General features: G+C 35.8%; 2 protein-coding genes across 2 annotated transcripts; both read right to left on the reverse strand.

Moving 5' to 3' along the window:
- Nucleotides 1-2,107: 2,107 nt before the first annotated feature.
- LOC148698356 (uncharacterized) lies at nt 2,108-3,267 on the reverse strand. The gene is made up of 2 exons (XM_088700688.1): nt 2,790-3,267; nt 2,108-2,707 (listed from the first exon to the last, which is right to left on the reverse strand). Exons 1-2 carry the CDS (start codon nt 3,078-3,080, stop codon nt 2,108-2,110), a joined length of 891 nt encoding a protein of 296 aa, XP_088556814.1. The 5' UTR covers nt 3,081-3,267.
- A 5,981-nt stretch (nt 3,268-9,248) lies between these two features.
- Nucleotides 9,249-10,542, reverse strand: LOC137749013 (strigolactones hydrolase CXE15-like). The gene has a single exon (XM_068489192.2). The coding sequence runs from the start codon at nt 10,476-10,478 to the stop codon at nt 9,468-9,470; it is 1,011 nt and encodes a 336-aa protein (XP_068345293.1). The 5' UTR covers nt 10,479-10,542; the 3' UTR covers nt 9,249-9,467.
- Nucleotides 10,543-13,713: the final 3,171 nt, after the last annotated feature.

Consider the following 13,713-nt stretch of genomic DNA (forward strand, 5'->3'; position numbering starts at 1 on the left):
CCAGCACGTGCCTACCTTGGTGTTCGGTGGATATTAGGGTCGGGCGTGTCAAATCCAACCAATATAGGGTGTTTTATTGATATGTTTTTATTTTGTCCCACACCGACTCTTTCCTTTTCTCTTCTCATCCTAGCCACTATACAAAGAGGGCTTTGGGGAAAGGAGAAAACACAGTAGGAGAATCAATTCTCTTAGCTCTAGAGAGGAGAGAAAAATCATTTCACTCTTCTAGTAATCTTTTTCTCTCTTAGCTTTGCCTCTAGGGTATCACCTTGGCCCTAGGATTAGGAGGCTACTAAGAACTATGACGGTTTGATGTAAACTGCAATAACCACGATATCTTACATGGTTGCATAAACCCGGAAAAATCACATTTTGATTTGTCACATTTTTACGATTTCTTTTTTGGAATATGTTCTCCTAGGTGTAAGAATCATTATCTCAAATTTTTGCGAAGATGTGCCACGATTTGAGAGAAATCACAAACCCTAGTTTTGTGATTTCTTGAAAATATTTCAGTTTTTTTTTTTTCAATCGTTTTGGAGGTTGAATTTAGGGTACATGTGATTTTTCTGTGTTGTTTTGCTTGAGGCTTGTAGTCTGTCATATAAGATTCAAAACCATATAAGATACACGTAATTTGGATGAGTATTGAAGAAGATATGGCTTCGCAAACATGCCTTCGCAAATCCGTGAAATCTGGAATTTCTGCACAAAATTTGGAGAGAAACGTGATTTTATTTTCTAGTTTTGCGAGCTCTTTTCCGTGCTGTCATGGTCAGTTTTTGGAATTTTTTTTATAGAAATCGAAGTTTTAGTTCGTAGTCTGGGCTTTTCAGTGACAAAGGATACTCATTAAACCGACACATATCTAGTGAGATCTGGTCCAGGGAAATTGACCTCGCAAAATTGGAAAACTGGGATTTTCACATTTTTTGTAGGAAGATAATCTCTATGATTTTGGAATATTGTGTCAGTTTAAATGACTTGAGTATTCTAAACAAGATATTATATCATTTTAATTGCTCATTTTGATATTGAGCATTTAAATGTAAAGAAAATATACTTTTGTTGAATATTTTTTTATGGGATTAAAATTCTTATTAGGTGATTCGGTTTTCATACAACTATGATTATCAAATAGAATTAGAATTATTAAGAGATTATCTCCTATTATCTCTTTAATTGATTTGGATTGATTATCTCCTCATTAATTATTTTGAATTGATTAGTTAAGTGATTATCTCATTAATTAATTTAGATTGATTATTTAAGTGATTATCTCCTCATTAATAAATTTGAATTGATTATTAAGTGATTGCCTCCTTATTAATTGTTTTTGTATTAATTGTCTAAGTGATTATCTTCTAATGAATTTATATATGATTGTTTATTCTTTTAATTATTTAATTATGAATAATTAAATATTGTTATAAGGCTTGTTATGAGCATGTCATTTAGAAAAAAGAGTCCATATTTAGGATGCTCATCCCACGTGATTTAGTTGGGCTCAAAATTAGATACTGGACTAGGATTTACTAAGGGGTCACGTCTTTCTTGTTGTGGTGTTAAGGGATGATCTTTGAGGAGATACCTTTGGTGTCTAAGAGGGTCGGTTTTTAAAGCTTAGAGGTGTCACCCCTCCTGGATATCGACCCAACCACACTTAGACCATCTCCAATGGTGATCTAAAATCTAAAAATATTTAGCCAGAAAATTTAGGTTTTAGCCCAGAAACAGCTTTTCTACTCCAACCCTTCTGGCTTAAAATTTTAGCCCCAGATTATCAAAGAATGAATTAAGGCTTTTTTTTTTTAAATTAACTTTTTTTTAAAAAAAAAAAAAATTTATGTAGACTATCCTAAATTAATTTTATGAACATTTTAACCTAAAAATATTTAAATTCCGATAAATTTTGAAAAATCACTAAATCAATACATAAAAATCAAGATAAACCACATAAACTTAATACCAACGACATTTAATAAACCACATAAACTTAAAAAATAAAAAAGACAATTAATAAACCACATAAACTTAAAAAATAAAAAAAACAATTAATAAACTTCATAAACTTAATACAATCGAAAACTCATAGACTATAAACTTAATAATGATATTCACCATCTTGACTTGGTGATGGACTTGGGTGATAGTCTTGAGATGAATCATCATCTTGAAATATACTCCTTGTGGCATTCCTTCGTAAAATTTCCTTTTGCTTACCACGTAAGTATCTCTTCCTCTCTGGAGTGTATTTGTCGAGGTCCTCCATTATCAAATTTGTTTCGTACCTTTCTTGCTCCCTATCCCCTTGTTCCTTCATGGCCAAAAGCATTTGGGCCGATTCTTCTTGCCGACAGCACTGGATTTCGTTCATTATTGCCATTTCGCTAGCAAATTGTGCACGTGTCGGATCTTGGGACTTCCCTTTTCTCTTTGCTTCCTTTTGCTTATCTCTACCCGGGGGCCTTGCAAAAGAAGAAGTTGGGGTCATTTGTTTGACACCTTCATTGTTGGCAAAATTCACACCTTCATTGACATCATTTGGGGGTGGGGCTTCATTATGAAATAATCTTCCACATTGTTGGTTCACATCGGTTCCCCACCTCAGACAATCCTTGAGGATGTTCCAAGCATGATGCAACTTAAAAGCTTGATTTTTTGGTGTAGTTCTTGTCTTGTAAATTGCCATTGCTTTGTCACCCTATGCAACAAATACATAAAAACAATTAGTTGCAAAATACTATTATGTACATGACAACTAAAATATCAACAAATAAACTCACAATTTCTGAGGCGCCCCTTCCACTAGGCATGTCAACCATGGCTCTCTCCAAGCTTCCTTTCCATAAAGTGCACGCTTTGTTCATAATCTTCCACCGATCATAAACACCACCAACTTCCCTTTGACCGGCGTTGGAGTTTTCATGGAACTTATCAACGATTTTACCCCATAAAACCTTTCTATTTTGATTGGTGCCGACGGCACCATCTTCGCTAATCGAAATCCATGCCAAACATAAAGCAATATCTTCGTCAAAGGTCCAATTACGACCTCTAACATGCTCTTTTGCCATCTTGAAAATTCTAGAAATGAGAATAAATGGTATAAAGAAAAATTGGAAGAATTGTAGGAGAAAAGTGAGTTTTGTGTGGATGTTTGAACAAATACATAGGTATTTATAGAGTTTTTGGTTGAATTTTAAGTTAAATAATTTTTTAAAATTATTCTAGCCGTTGGATTTAAATTTGGACCGTTAGATCTTTTTTTTACCGTTATATTTAATTATATTTGATCTAAGCCGTTGGATTCAATAAATACATAAATATAAAACTAAAAAAAAAAAAGGTAGCCGTTGGATCCATTTAACATCACCATTCAATTACAAAAAGTAGCCGTTAGGCTGCTTTTTGGTTTGAAACATAAGGGAACAGCCCCACGTGGGGTTGTTGTTTGGTAGAAAGTCACAGCGCGTGCAGAGCGTGCGCGCATCCCAAAGTGGAAACTGGGCTTCACAGCCCCAGTTTCAATCTCAGTTGGTGGGGCCCATTTTGGTTTGTGGCTTAAATCTGGGCTGGTATTTGACCCTCAAATGAGTTTTAGGTTTTAGGTTAATTTTAGGTCATGGGTTGGAGTAGATTTTGGGGGGGGGGGGGGGGAAGGGAAATTTTAGGTTTTAGGTCATTGTTGGAGATGGTCTTATGGAGGCCATCTTATCTAGCTCAATGTCTAAAACTCTAATTTTATTAGAGTTTTGTTCACCTTCCTCTTCATCACTACCAGAATAAGGATTATCAATGTCTTCACCATCAGATGAAATCTCCCCTGTAACTTCATTAGAAGGATAAAAATCGAGAACTCCATTTGGAGGATTAACATTAGGCACTTCATTTGGTTCCTCCACACCATTTACCTCTTCAACATTAGTTGGCTCTTCATCGTTACTTACCCCATAATCATGTCAACAAATACTTCATCCTCATATTTGTTTTCACCTTTAGTCCTTCTACATTATTTTCATTATCCTCTTCCGCTTCACTTTTATTATCTTCCTGAACATTACCGTGTATACCAACAGATGTAGCTTTATATGTTTGACCTTCTTATAGAATTGTCAGCATTGGTTAGGCGATCAATAAATTGGTAAACTTAATTCTTCAGCACCACCATTATAGTTTTGAGAATCCAAACTTGGCCATACCTCAAAAGCTGGACTCTCAATGGTGTTTAAGTTAGTTGGATCATATGATAATATGATTGAACAATTCTATAACCAGGAATGCAAGCAATTAGCCTTGGAATAAAACTTTCATCTTTCACCTTTACCGCATGTGCACCAGCACAAAACTTACTAAAATCGAAACTTATCAAACCAATAATTAATGAAAGGTGAGAAATAGACAATAACGGGGCCAACCTCAATAAAATACACCAAACCAAATATATGCATCATCGATGTGGTGGACGCTGGAGAAATGGTGAGAAATAGACAATGATGGGGCCAACTTCAATAAAATAACCAACACACACAAAGGCTTCCAAATGAAATTCATGAAATACAAAGTTAATCAACAAAATTGGTAGAAGGACTTACTGTATTTCGAATGGTCTGCAAACCACCAAAACGTTGTCGCCATGTGAACAATCAATCACCGAAAGTGCGTTCTCAGTCAATAAATGATCCCACATCGACATTCCTATTCAAATTCCTCAAACCCTAGAAATTGAGTTTCTCAATCCTCGGCAACTGAACCAGAGATTGTTCCCCCAAAAGTGAGTTCTCCATTTAATATTACGTTTTCTCTTTCAGTTATTGTTATACGGAACTAGCAATGTGCATTAGTAAAAAGTAATGTTTGTAGAAAATAAAAAAACGTTATAGGAATTAATAACCAAAGGTAATTTAAGAGGATACCGGAAACTAAATCATATGTGTAGTGTTTCATGGTGGAAGCTGCAAAGGCACAACACAACTTCCTTTGTTTTTGTATTTCAGTTGGCTCGCACAACAACGAACGAAGGGAGTATAATTCTCTTCCCTCCTATTCTTACCCTCTTTTCTTTCCTCATCTCATAGTTTCTTTTTATCTTTCTCTCTCTATAAAAAGTAAAAAGCAATACAAGATGTTGATGTGGCTTAATCATAACCGTTTAAATAGAAGGAGATGGAGGGGAGAGAAATTAGGGGACAATTCTCCTCCGCAACAAAGAGCATAACACTTTTCCTTCCATAATAAATCTGCACGCAAGGCATGTTGGTGTAAAAGGTTGACTCGATACAAGCTGAGATAGATGTAAAGAGAATTCCACATTGGAAAAGTACAACAATAATCCAAGGTTTAATATAGGTGTTCCACTTCTAAGTGCACCGATCGAGGTCTTTTGAGATAAAATCTCACACCTGAAGTTTATTGGGCTTGGTACCATCCAAAAGATTGGGCCTAGGTGGTTAATTGTGGATAATATCGATGCATGACAGCTTAGGATTGGACACTCATAGAATCCGTGACATAACAAGACAAATCTGTGATATATCATCATAGGCATCTGCACCCACAAACGATAAAAAAAATATATTAATCAATGAGACAAATAATATAAATACAATTATTAGTAATTAATAGCAAGAAATTTTTTTTTTCTTTTTTGAACAAACGATGTTATATACAGTAAAAGGGAAGAGGGTGGGCTTAGCATTATAATGGGTTAGCAATAATGTGGTTCGAATTTGCATTTGGCGAGAATCGAACCTTAGAAATTTACAAGTGAAGAACAATATCACTAGAGCATAGTGGTATAGTAAGAAATATTGGTTGTATATAATAAAATAAGCATCTAAATATGTAAGACTTCCTAGATGAGCACCACAAATTCTTCGCTTACCAAGGCAGACGAACAACCATGAATAATGGTATGTATAGTAGGGGTGGGCAAACGGATAGAGGAACCGCAGGTTGGGATGGGTAATGTAGGTTTGGGGCGAGTGTGGGCTGGTTCCAAATGTTTGAGAAAATAAACGGGGCGGGGCGGGGCAGGCCTGTGTCATTTATAGGGTAGGCCGGGTCCTAAACCCAAGATAAACGGGGCCCCAGACCGACCCGTTTCTAATTATAATGAACAGTCCAAATTAAATGATAACCTATCATCCAATCTGAATCGTTAGTTTCTAAGGTACCCAAGTCATCTAAGTTTCTAGAATCAGTCTCACTCCCATCTCCACCATCATCCGTCACTCCCTCCTCGACTCATTTGACTCCGACAACATCCTAAAGAACCTAGCCCATCACCACCGCCATGACCAACACAACTACACCACCTATCCAGCCATCCTCCTCAACGATATCCAAGGACCCAGAGAACCCAGGTTCCAGAACCTCGATTCTCTTCTTTTCGACAACACCGCTGCCGTTGCGACCATCATCACCCCATCACTGCCGTCAAGGATATTGGTACGGTGCTACCAGCCTAGATTCTTTTACTTGGCCGGCTACCAAAGCCCCAATTTTGAATTCACAATCTCTCTCTCTCTTGTCGCAGCCTCTTTGTTCTCAGGAAAAGGTTTGAACTTTTTATGCAATTCAGAAGCAAATTCTTACTATTTAATCAAGTTTTATATTTTGATTAGGGTCCATCTAATTAATTTCAAATTGCATATTCATACTCCAAATGAATTATGGGTTTATTGTCTTAAACATAAATCTCATATCCCACAAACTCAATTCTCCATTTATGTATTGAAATATTATTACTTCTATTGTTATTTCGGCTTTGCAATTTTTGTTGTTTGGGATTTTGTTATTTAACTTTAATATTGGTATTTGGAAGTGTTAAATGAAAGTGGAAATGCATAGGTGCCTCAGGTTTCTATATTATCCTTTTGAAATTAGGATTCTCATATTCTTTTTCGATACATGTGGAAATGGGGTTGCCTCATTTGTATTATCCTTTTGAAATTGGTATTTGGAAGTGTTGCTCCCTCATCTAACCCCAGTCACTGATGCACATTTCTGGAACAAGCATGCAACCTTCTTCATTTCACTATTTTGTAAATTGACACCATAACCATATTTGGAAGTGTTGCCTCAATTGTATTGGTTTTTTTTTTTTTTTTTTTCAGGGCACGAGTGCCCCTTAAAACTTTGATGGGGCAGAGCTTAAATTCGTTCATATTCTAACCCTAACCCCTAATCTTTTTTGTGGGCAATGTAGCCGACTTCTCATGCATGGTCATGCTCTGATACTCCAACACATATTTCATTAAATCGATCTTCCAACACCCTCTTGGGATTAACATCATGTCCATAGCCTTCTTTCAGATGTTATTTTGAATGTCTCGGATTTAATGTATCGAACGTTGTTGGATGATGTAATGTTGTTATTTTGGATGTATTGTTAATCTATGGACTTGGATATTGGACTTTGTAATGTTTGGATTGGATGTGATTCTGTGCAGGGACTAGGGAGTGAATTTGTGCAATTTTTTTTTATTTTTCTAAAATAAACGGAAAAAAAAAAAAAAAGGACACGTGGACCCGTCCTGAACCGGTCCGTTTCAAACAAGCCGGGTTAGGTCCAATTCCTATATTAGAAAATGTTATCCCCGGCCCGTCTCTTCTAAGTCCGGATCCGGTTCGGTCCCTTCAAAATTGGGCTCGGCCGTGCCCACCCCTAATGTACAAGATAGCTGGTGACAGTGATCCGTAGATATTTTTATTGGTCGAAAATAAACATTGATGAAAGGAAATATAACAATTGGCACAAATAAAACTTGGTAATGGAACTTGGTACAAATAAAACATAAAAAAAATTGAATAAGAACATGCTGATAACGTGTTAAAGTTAAAATATGGAGCAAAATAGAATAGACAAAGACGAGAGAGAGAGAGAATGGGAGTAGAAATCAGAGTATCATTTTCTTCTCTAGTGTCTATTTATAGGTTTAGAATTTCCATTGAAAAAGTTCTAACTAATTCAAAAATGCTATTCATACCAACGGATGCCACTTAATACTATGGTCTACTGGTATTCCTCTTCACTTGTAAGTGAGAGGTTTTAGGTTCGGTTTTCGCCAAACGTGAATATAAACCACATTATTGCTAACCTACTGTGAGGCTAAACCCACCCCAACCTCTTTAGTATAGATAATATCGTTTGTTAAAAAAAATGTTATTCTTACCAACTATTTGTACCATTATTCAGAGGCAGATGCATAGCCTAAACATTGGTGAATATCCATAGATAACTTGAGTGCTGACCCGCGAACATCGGTGAATGTCCATGGATATCTTAAGTGGTGCCTCTTTGAAGATTGGAGTTGGCTTCATACATGCCCTCCAACTGTAAGAGTGGCTGTTCTTATTATTTTTTTAATAAATATTACTTTGTCAAAGCAACATAGTTTTGGACCCTTAGTTTAATAAAAAAAAAAAAACACCAAGAGCCAAAAAAATAAACGAATGGATGATGGATATGTTACTCGAGGGAGATCATGGCATGGAGCTCAAAGAATCACAAAGTTCCATCATTATCATGTGGAGCTCTTTGTTGCTATCATTGATAAGTAACTTGTGGAATTAAATAAACATTTTGATGAGGTAAATACAAAGTTGCTTCTTTGTTTGACAAGTTCGAGCCCGGATGATTCATTCTCGACTTTTGATGAACAAAAGCTAATATGTTTTGCGCAATTTTATCCGAATGAATTTACTACTTGTCAACTCTTGGCACTCGAAGATCAACTTGGGCATTATATTATTCATACGCGTTTGAGTAGTGAATTTTCTCAATTGAAAGGAATTGGTTGCCTTGCAAAAAAAAAAAAAAAATGGTGGACATGAGGAGGAATAGAGTATATAATTATGTGTATGTGCTAATTACATTGGCTTTGGTTCTACCAGTTGCTACTGTTTCAGTGGAGATAGCTTTTTCCACTATGAATATTGTGAAGACTCCATAATATTGTGAAGACTCCATTGCGCAACTGAATGAGAGATCAATGGTTGAGTGATAGTATGGTGGTTTATATTGAGAGCAATGGTTTTTCTTACATTGACAATGAAGCTATAGCCAAAAGGCATAACAAAAACGTGAGAATGATGAACATATGGGTAATTTTCTTAAAAATATTCGCAGTCTGAAAACAATCACAAGGCATAACAAAAAAGAAACGGAACATAAGACACGCTTTGGGGTAGTAAACACTACTATAAAAAAAAAAAAAAAAAAAAAAAAAAAACAAGAACAGTAAAACTAAACTTTGGAAGCCAATAATGTTCCATATCTCATCTCATCTTATCCATGGGATCCCCCACTACTGTATGCGGATCTAAAAAACATGCTTGGCACACCAACAGACTCTTGCATTAACCAGAAGAACAAACAAACAAACAAACAAAAAATAAAAAAATAAAAAATAAAACACCCATAATTATATAAAAACTGAGAAGGGCGACGCCCTTCAATCTTAGTGGTTCTTGATAAACTGTTTGATCCCTGCAATCAGACGCTCAGTTTCTGCAGCTGTTTCCGGGTCCATGTCGACGGCAATCTTGTTCAGATAAAAGCTATGACTCACCCCCTCGTTGATTAGAAGCTCCACATCCTTGTTAGCCTTCTTCATGGCCTCAAAGTACTCAATTTCCGTGTCTATCAGCAAGTCCTTGGAAGCAACGCAGAGAAGGAACGGCGGAAGCTTCAGATTACCTAACGGTTGGGCCTCGGGACCTATCGGACAAGTTATGGGATGGTCCTTGGTGGACCCCACTGGAAGGGCTAACCCTAAAAACTTGTCCACCATATCTAGGGTAAGGAAAGTTGACTGAGGCTGCTCCAATTGCGACTTACTCCGCTCCGCTCGAACAAAACCGGGGTGGATTGGAATCCCGCCGGCAAGTTTTAAGGGACTCAAATCCGCAGTCCCCGCTTGAGCCGCCACGTGGTGGACTATGTTTCCTCCGGAGCTATCTCCAATAAGAAACACACGGCTATAGTCTGCATGGCTGAGGTGTGGCTCGTTTTGCTCACCTCGAGCCAATGACCGGAGCCAAAGGAGAGCGGAATAGCCGTCCTCGATTGCAGCCGGGAGACGGTGCTCCGGTGCGAGCCTCTGATAGACAGAGATTACAATGGCATTCGTGGAGCGAGATAGTTTAGTGTATATGTGGTAGTACATGTACCAATCAGCTTGACTTATGCAAAAGCCACCTCCGTGGAAATGGAGGATTATTGGCAGCTTGGTGTCATTATTCTCCGGCTTTTGTTCCGGTAAATATATTCGGACGCGAAGGCCGGATGATTTGTCGGCAATAACATCTTTTGTGGAAACTCCGTCGACAAATTCATCGTGGGCTGCCACAGGCTTCACCATGAACTGAACCTCAGGAGGTCCAGTCCACCTCCGGTCGACTGAGCCATCGTCAAAGACTCTTAGCCAACCAGACACCTCCTCGACTGGCTTTTTTTTTTCGCTGACCATGGTGATGGTAATATAGCAACTAGTTTAATTTACTCAAGAAGTAGAAGGGTTGGAATGTGAGAGAGCTTGGATTAAGCTACCAGTTTATATAGAGATATGTCATAGGTGTGACCCCAGACGATAAGGAGGCTTCTAAACTCAACTGTATTATTAATTAGTTGACCATAATTTTTTTTAAGATTATACAACAATATGGTTACACACTGAAGATGAAAAAAATAAAGTATTCAAAATATATTTAGCATATTCAAATGTTAAATATTTCACATACCATAAAGAGAAATATCATTAGATTTTTTAACGTATACGGCGTGTTTTGTAAGTGTGTCATAGCATTCATGTCACATTACGTTAAAAGTACACCAATTGCTATTGTTTTTTTGCAGACACCATTTGAATCACAGGAGGCAGATTCTCTACCCTCCCACTTCTCGTGCCCTTCTGTTTGTGTGATTACGGTTAAGTCACGTTAATATTTTATATTATTATTCCTTTTTGTCTTATTATATCTATAAAAAAAAATTAATATAAAATATCGACGTAGTTTAACCGTGATCGCACAAAACAGGAAGGCACGGAAAGGATACAAGAAGTAGGAGAGCAAAGAATCTGCCTCCTTAATCACATGTTAAGAAAAGGAGAAGAAAGTGGCAACAATTTCAACTTTCGGGGTAGTTCATTCAACTTTTGTCAGTGAGATTCCTAACTTTGTTTACACTCCTAGAATGAAAACGTTCTGTTAGATATGGCTATCAAAGTCACTCCATTGAAGTTAACTGCTATTTTTTGAGAGTGGGTGAACTCTTTCGTATAAAAACCTTAATAAGTTGTTGATAATCATTTTCTTTTTAATTTTAGTTTTACTTTTGCGGTCATAAATAAAGAGAAAAGATAGAAAAAATTAGAGATGAATAGTTATAGTAGATAGAATATTTGACCTGACAATTTCTTAAACAACCCGCTAACATGACACGTAAATGACACAAAAATAACGGGTTTCAGGTCAACACGATAACTAATCGAGTCACACAATAATAACCCGTTAATAACGGATCCTTAACAGGTTTACACGAGACTGATACGCGGGTAACTTGTTTCGACACTATAAGAAAAAAGTTATTTTGATGATTTTAATTTTTTCAACTGCTAAAAAAAGTTATAATGAATATGTATATATTGTTTATTAATTATTATTCTATATAAATTTTAAAATTTAAGTTTTATATATTTATTTATTTATTTTTATAGTATATTATAGGCAAAGATTGAGATTAAAAATCATAAAATACATTAAAAATAAAAATATCAAGTAATTTAAAAATAGGAAAACTAATGAAAATGGTTTGAAAACTTTGAGTTTTAACAATAAGGACAAAATAAAGGGTAAAGTGAATAGTATTAAGATTAACATTTTAGTGTAAAAATACTGTTTTTTGTTAAAGTAAATAATACTGGGAACTTTTCATTAAAGTTCTCTTTAAAAATACCGAACACATTAAAAAAATTATAATAATTAATTGACATGTGCGAAAAATATGAAAAAATATGCAAATGCTCATAGGCGTATCCTCTACGCTTTGAGGATGTGTATTTGATCGTTTGAATTTTTAAAACCATACAAACTCTCATGAATAGTATTTTTAAGGGAGTTCAAAATAAACAAAATTCATAATTATTAATGTATAAGTTTGAAAAATGTGAAAGCATAATAAACATTCATAATTGCTTCCTCAACGTTTAGACGATGGTTACATGGTCGTTTAGATTTTTTAAACCCTCCAAATCTCATGAACACTGTTTTTTATTTGAGTGCAAAATTAATAAAACTAATAATAATTATTGTAGATGTGTGAAAAATGTAATCACTCGTAATAAAAAGCTTTACAACTTTCATGAAGGGGTTAACTCCGAAATTTAGTATGTAAATACTAATTTGGTATTATGTTTTACATTTTTTTGGGTCAAATTATGTTTTTCATTTTTATTTTTATTGATTTAAAATATATTTTTCTTAACAGGTAACGGGTCGGGTCATATTACCTGATAATATTAACGGGTTTCAGATCAGATCATATTACCCGTTTACTTTAACTGGTATTACACGACACGACCTGTTAAACTATTAAGTATAACATGAAAACGATACGAACACGAAAAACACGACACGAATACTAGGTATTTTATGAGAAGGGCGTGAAAGGACATGGAACAGTGCATGCACGACACGAAAGCCGAAAACTAAAGTGATTCAAGATCTCCACACCACTTTTCACAGTCCCTTGTTTTTTCTTTTGACTATTGAAAATTAGTAACATACTTTTACAGAAATTACGAGTAAGAAAGTATTACTTGATGGTCAAATCACAAATTTTGAAAGCAGCCGTGGGTACCACTGCCACGTAGAAGCATATAAACTTGCATTCTATTTGGAAGCTCAGGCGAATTGGGACCTTAGAAAATACAAGAGTTCAGCTACTTCCAAATCAAGTAACCGACAATCGACAATTCTTCTTTTTAGTCAACTTGGCAATTATAGAAGAGTAGAAAGATAGTGCATGTCGACTCATGAAATCACTTAGTAAGTTAAAAAAAGAATGCTACACTTACTACTTACTACTTGTATTATTATTTGTATTATTTCTCTAAAAGTAGTAGGATTCGCCAACACATATAAGTCTCATCTTTATTAAAAAGACGGTATAAACATGTCATAAAAGTAGTATTTTTGGTAAGCTAATAAGGGTTTTGTGGAGCATAAAATAATTTGTAAAATTATGAAGCTAAAAAGTAGATTTTATTCATTATTAATGAGAATGTCTTCATTAATTGGCGAGACTCACTTTTATTTCATTAGCAGTTCAACCATCAAGAAGCTTTAAGTTGTAGACTACAACTTCTCCAAACTCTGCAACCTATGCCCTCTGAGGCCAAACGTTGATTTTTGTTGACCATCTTATCGTGTCACGTAAGATCCGTTTCCTTGACGTATCCTTATAGCAGTCATCGCTACGAGCGTGTAGGGGCAAGCGGAATCAGAATTGGAGTTACGATGAACGTTTTACGGAATTCGAAATTTAAGGGCATTTTGGTAATTTTACAAGTCGGGATATTTTCCACCCTGGACCACTCTCGGGCTGACACGTGGTAAGTGCCCCCATTTCTAGGGTGTTCATTTCCCTTTCCCATAACCTCTCTCCTTTTCTCTAGAACTTTCTCTCTCGTTTTCCCTCATTTC

Source organism: Pyrus communis, chromosome 2, assembly GCF_041283825.1.
Source record: "Pyrus communis isolate YQ-2024b chromosome 2, ASM4128382v1, whole genome shotgun sequence".
Taxonomy (NCBI): domain Eukaryota; kingdom Viridiplantae; phylum Streptophyta; class Magnoliopsida; order Rosales; family Rosaceae; genus Pyrus; species Pyrus communis.

Coding starts and splice junctions, on each gene's coding strand:
- LOC137749013 (XM_068489192.2), bottom strand. CDS start 10,478: ATGGTCAGCGAAAAAAAAAAGCCAGTCGAGGAGGTGTCTGGTTGGCTA.
- LOC148698356 (XM_088700688.1), bottom strand. CDS start 3,080: ATGGCAAAAGAGCATGTTAGAGGTCGTAATTGGACCTTTGACGAAGAT. Junction 2,708..2,789: donor GAAGGGGCGCCTCAGAAATT/GTGAGTTTATTT, acceptor TTTGTTGCATAG/GGTGACAAAGCAATGGCAAT.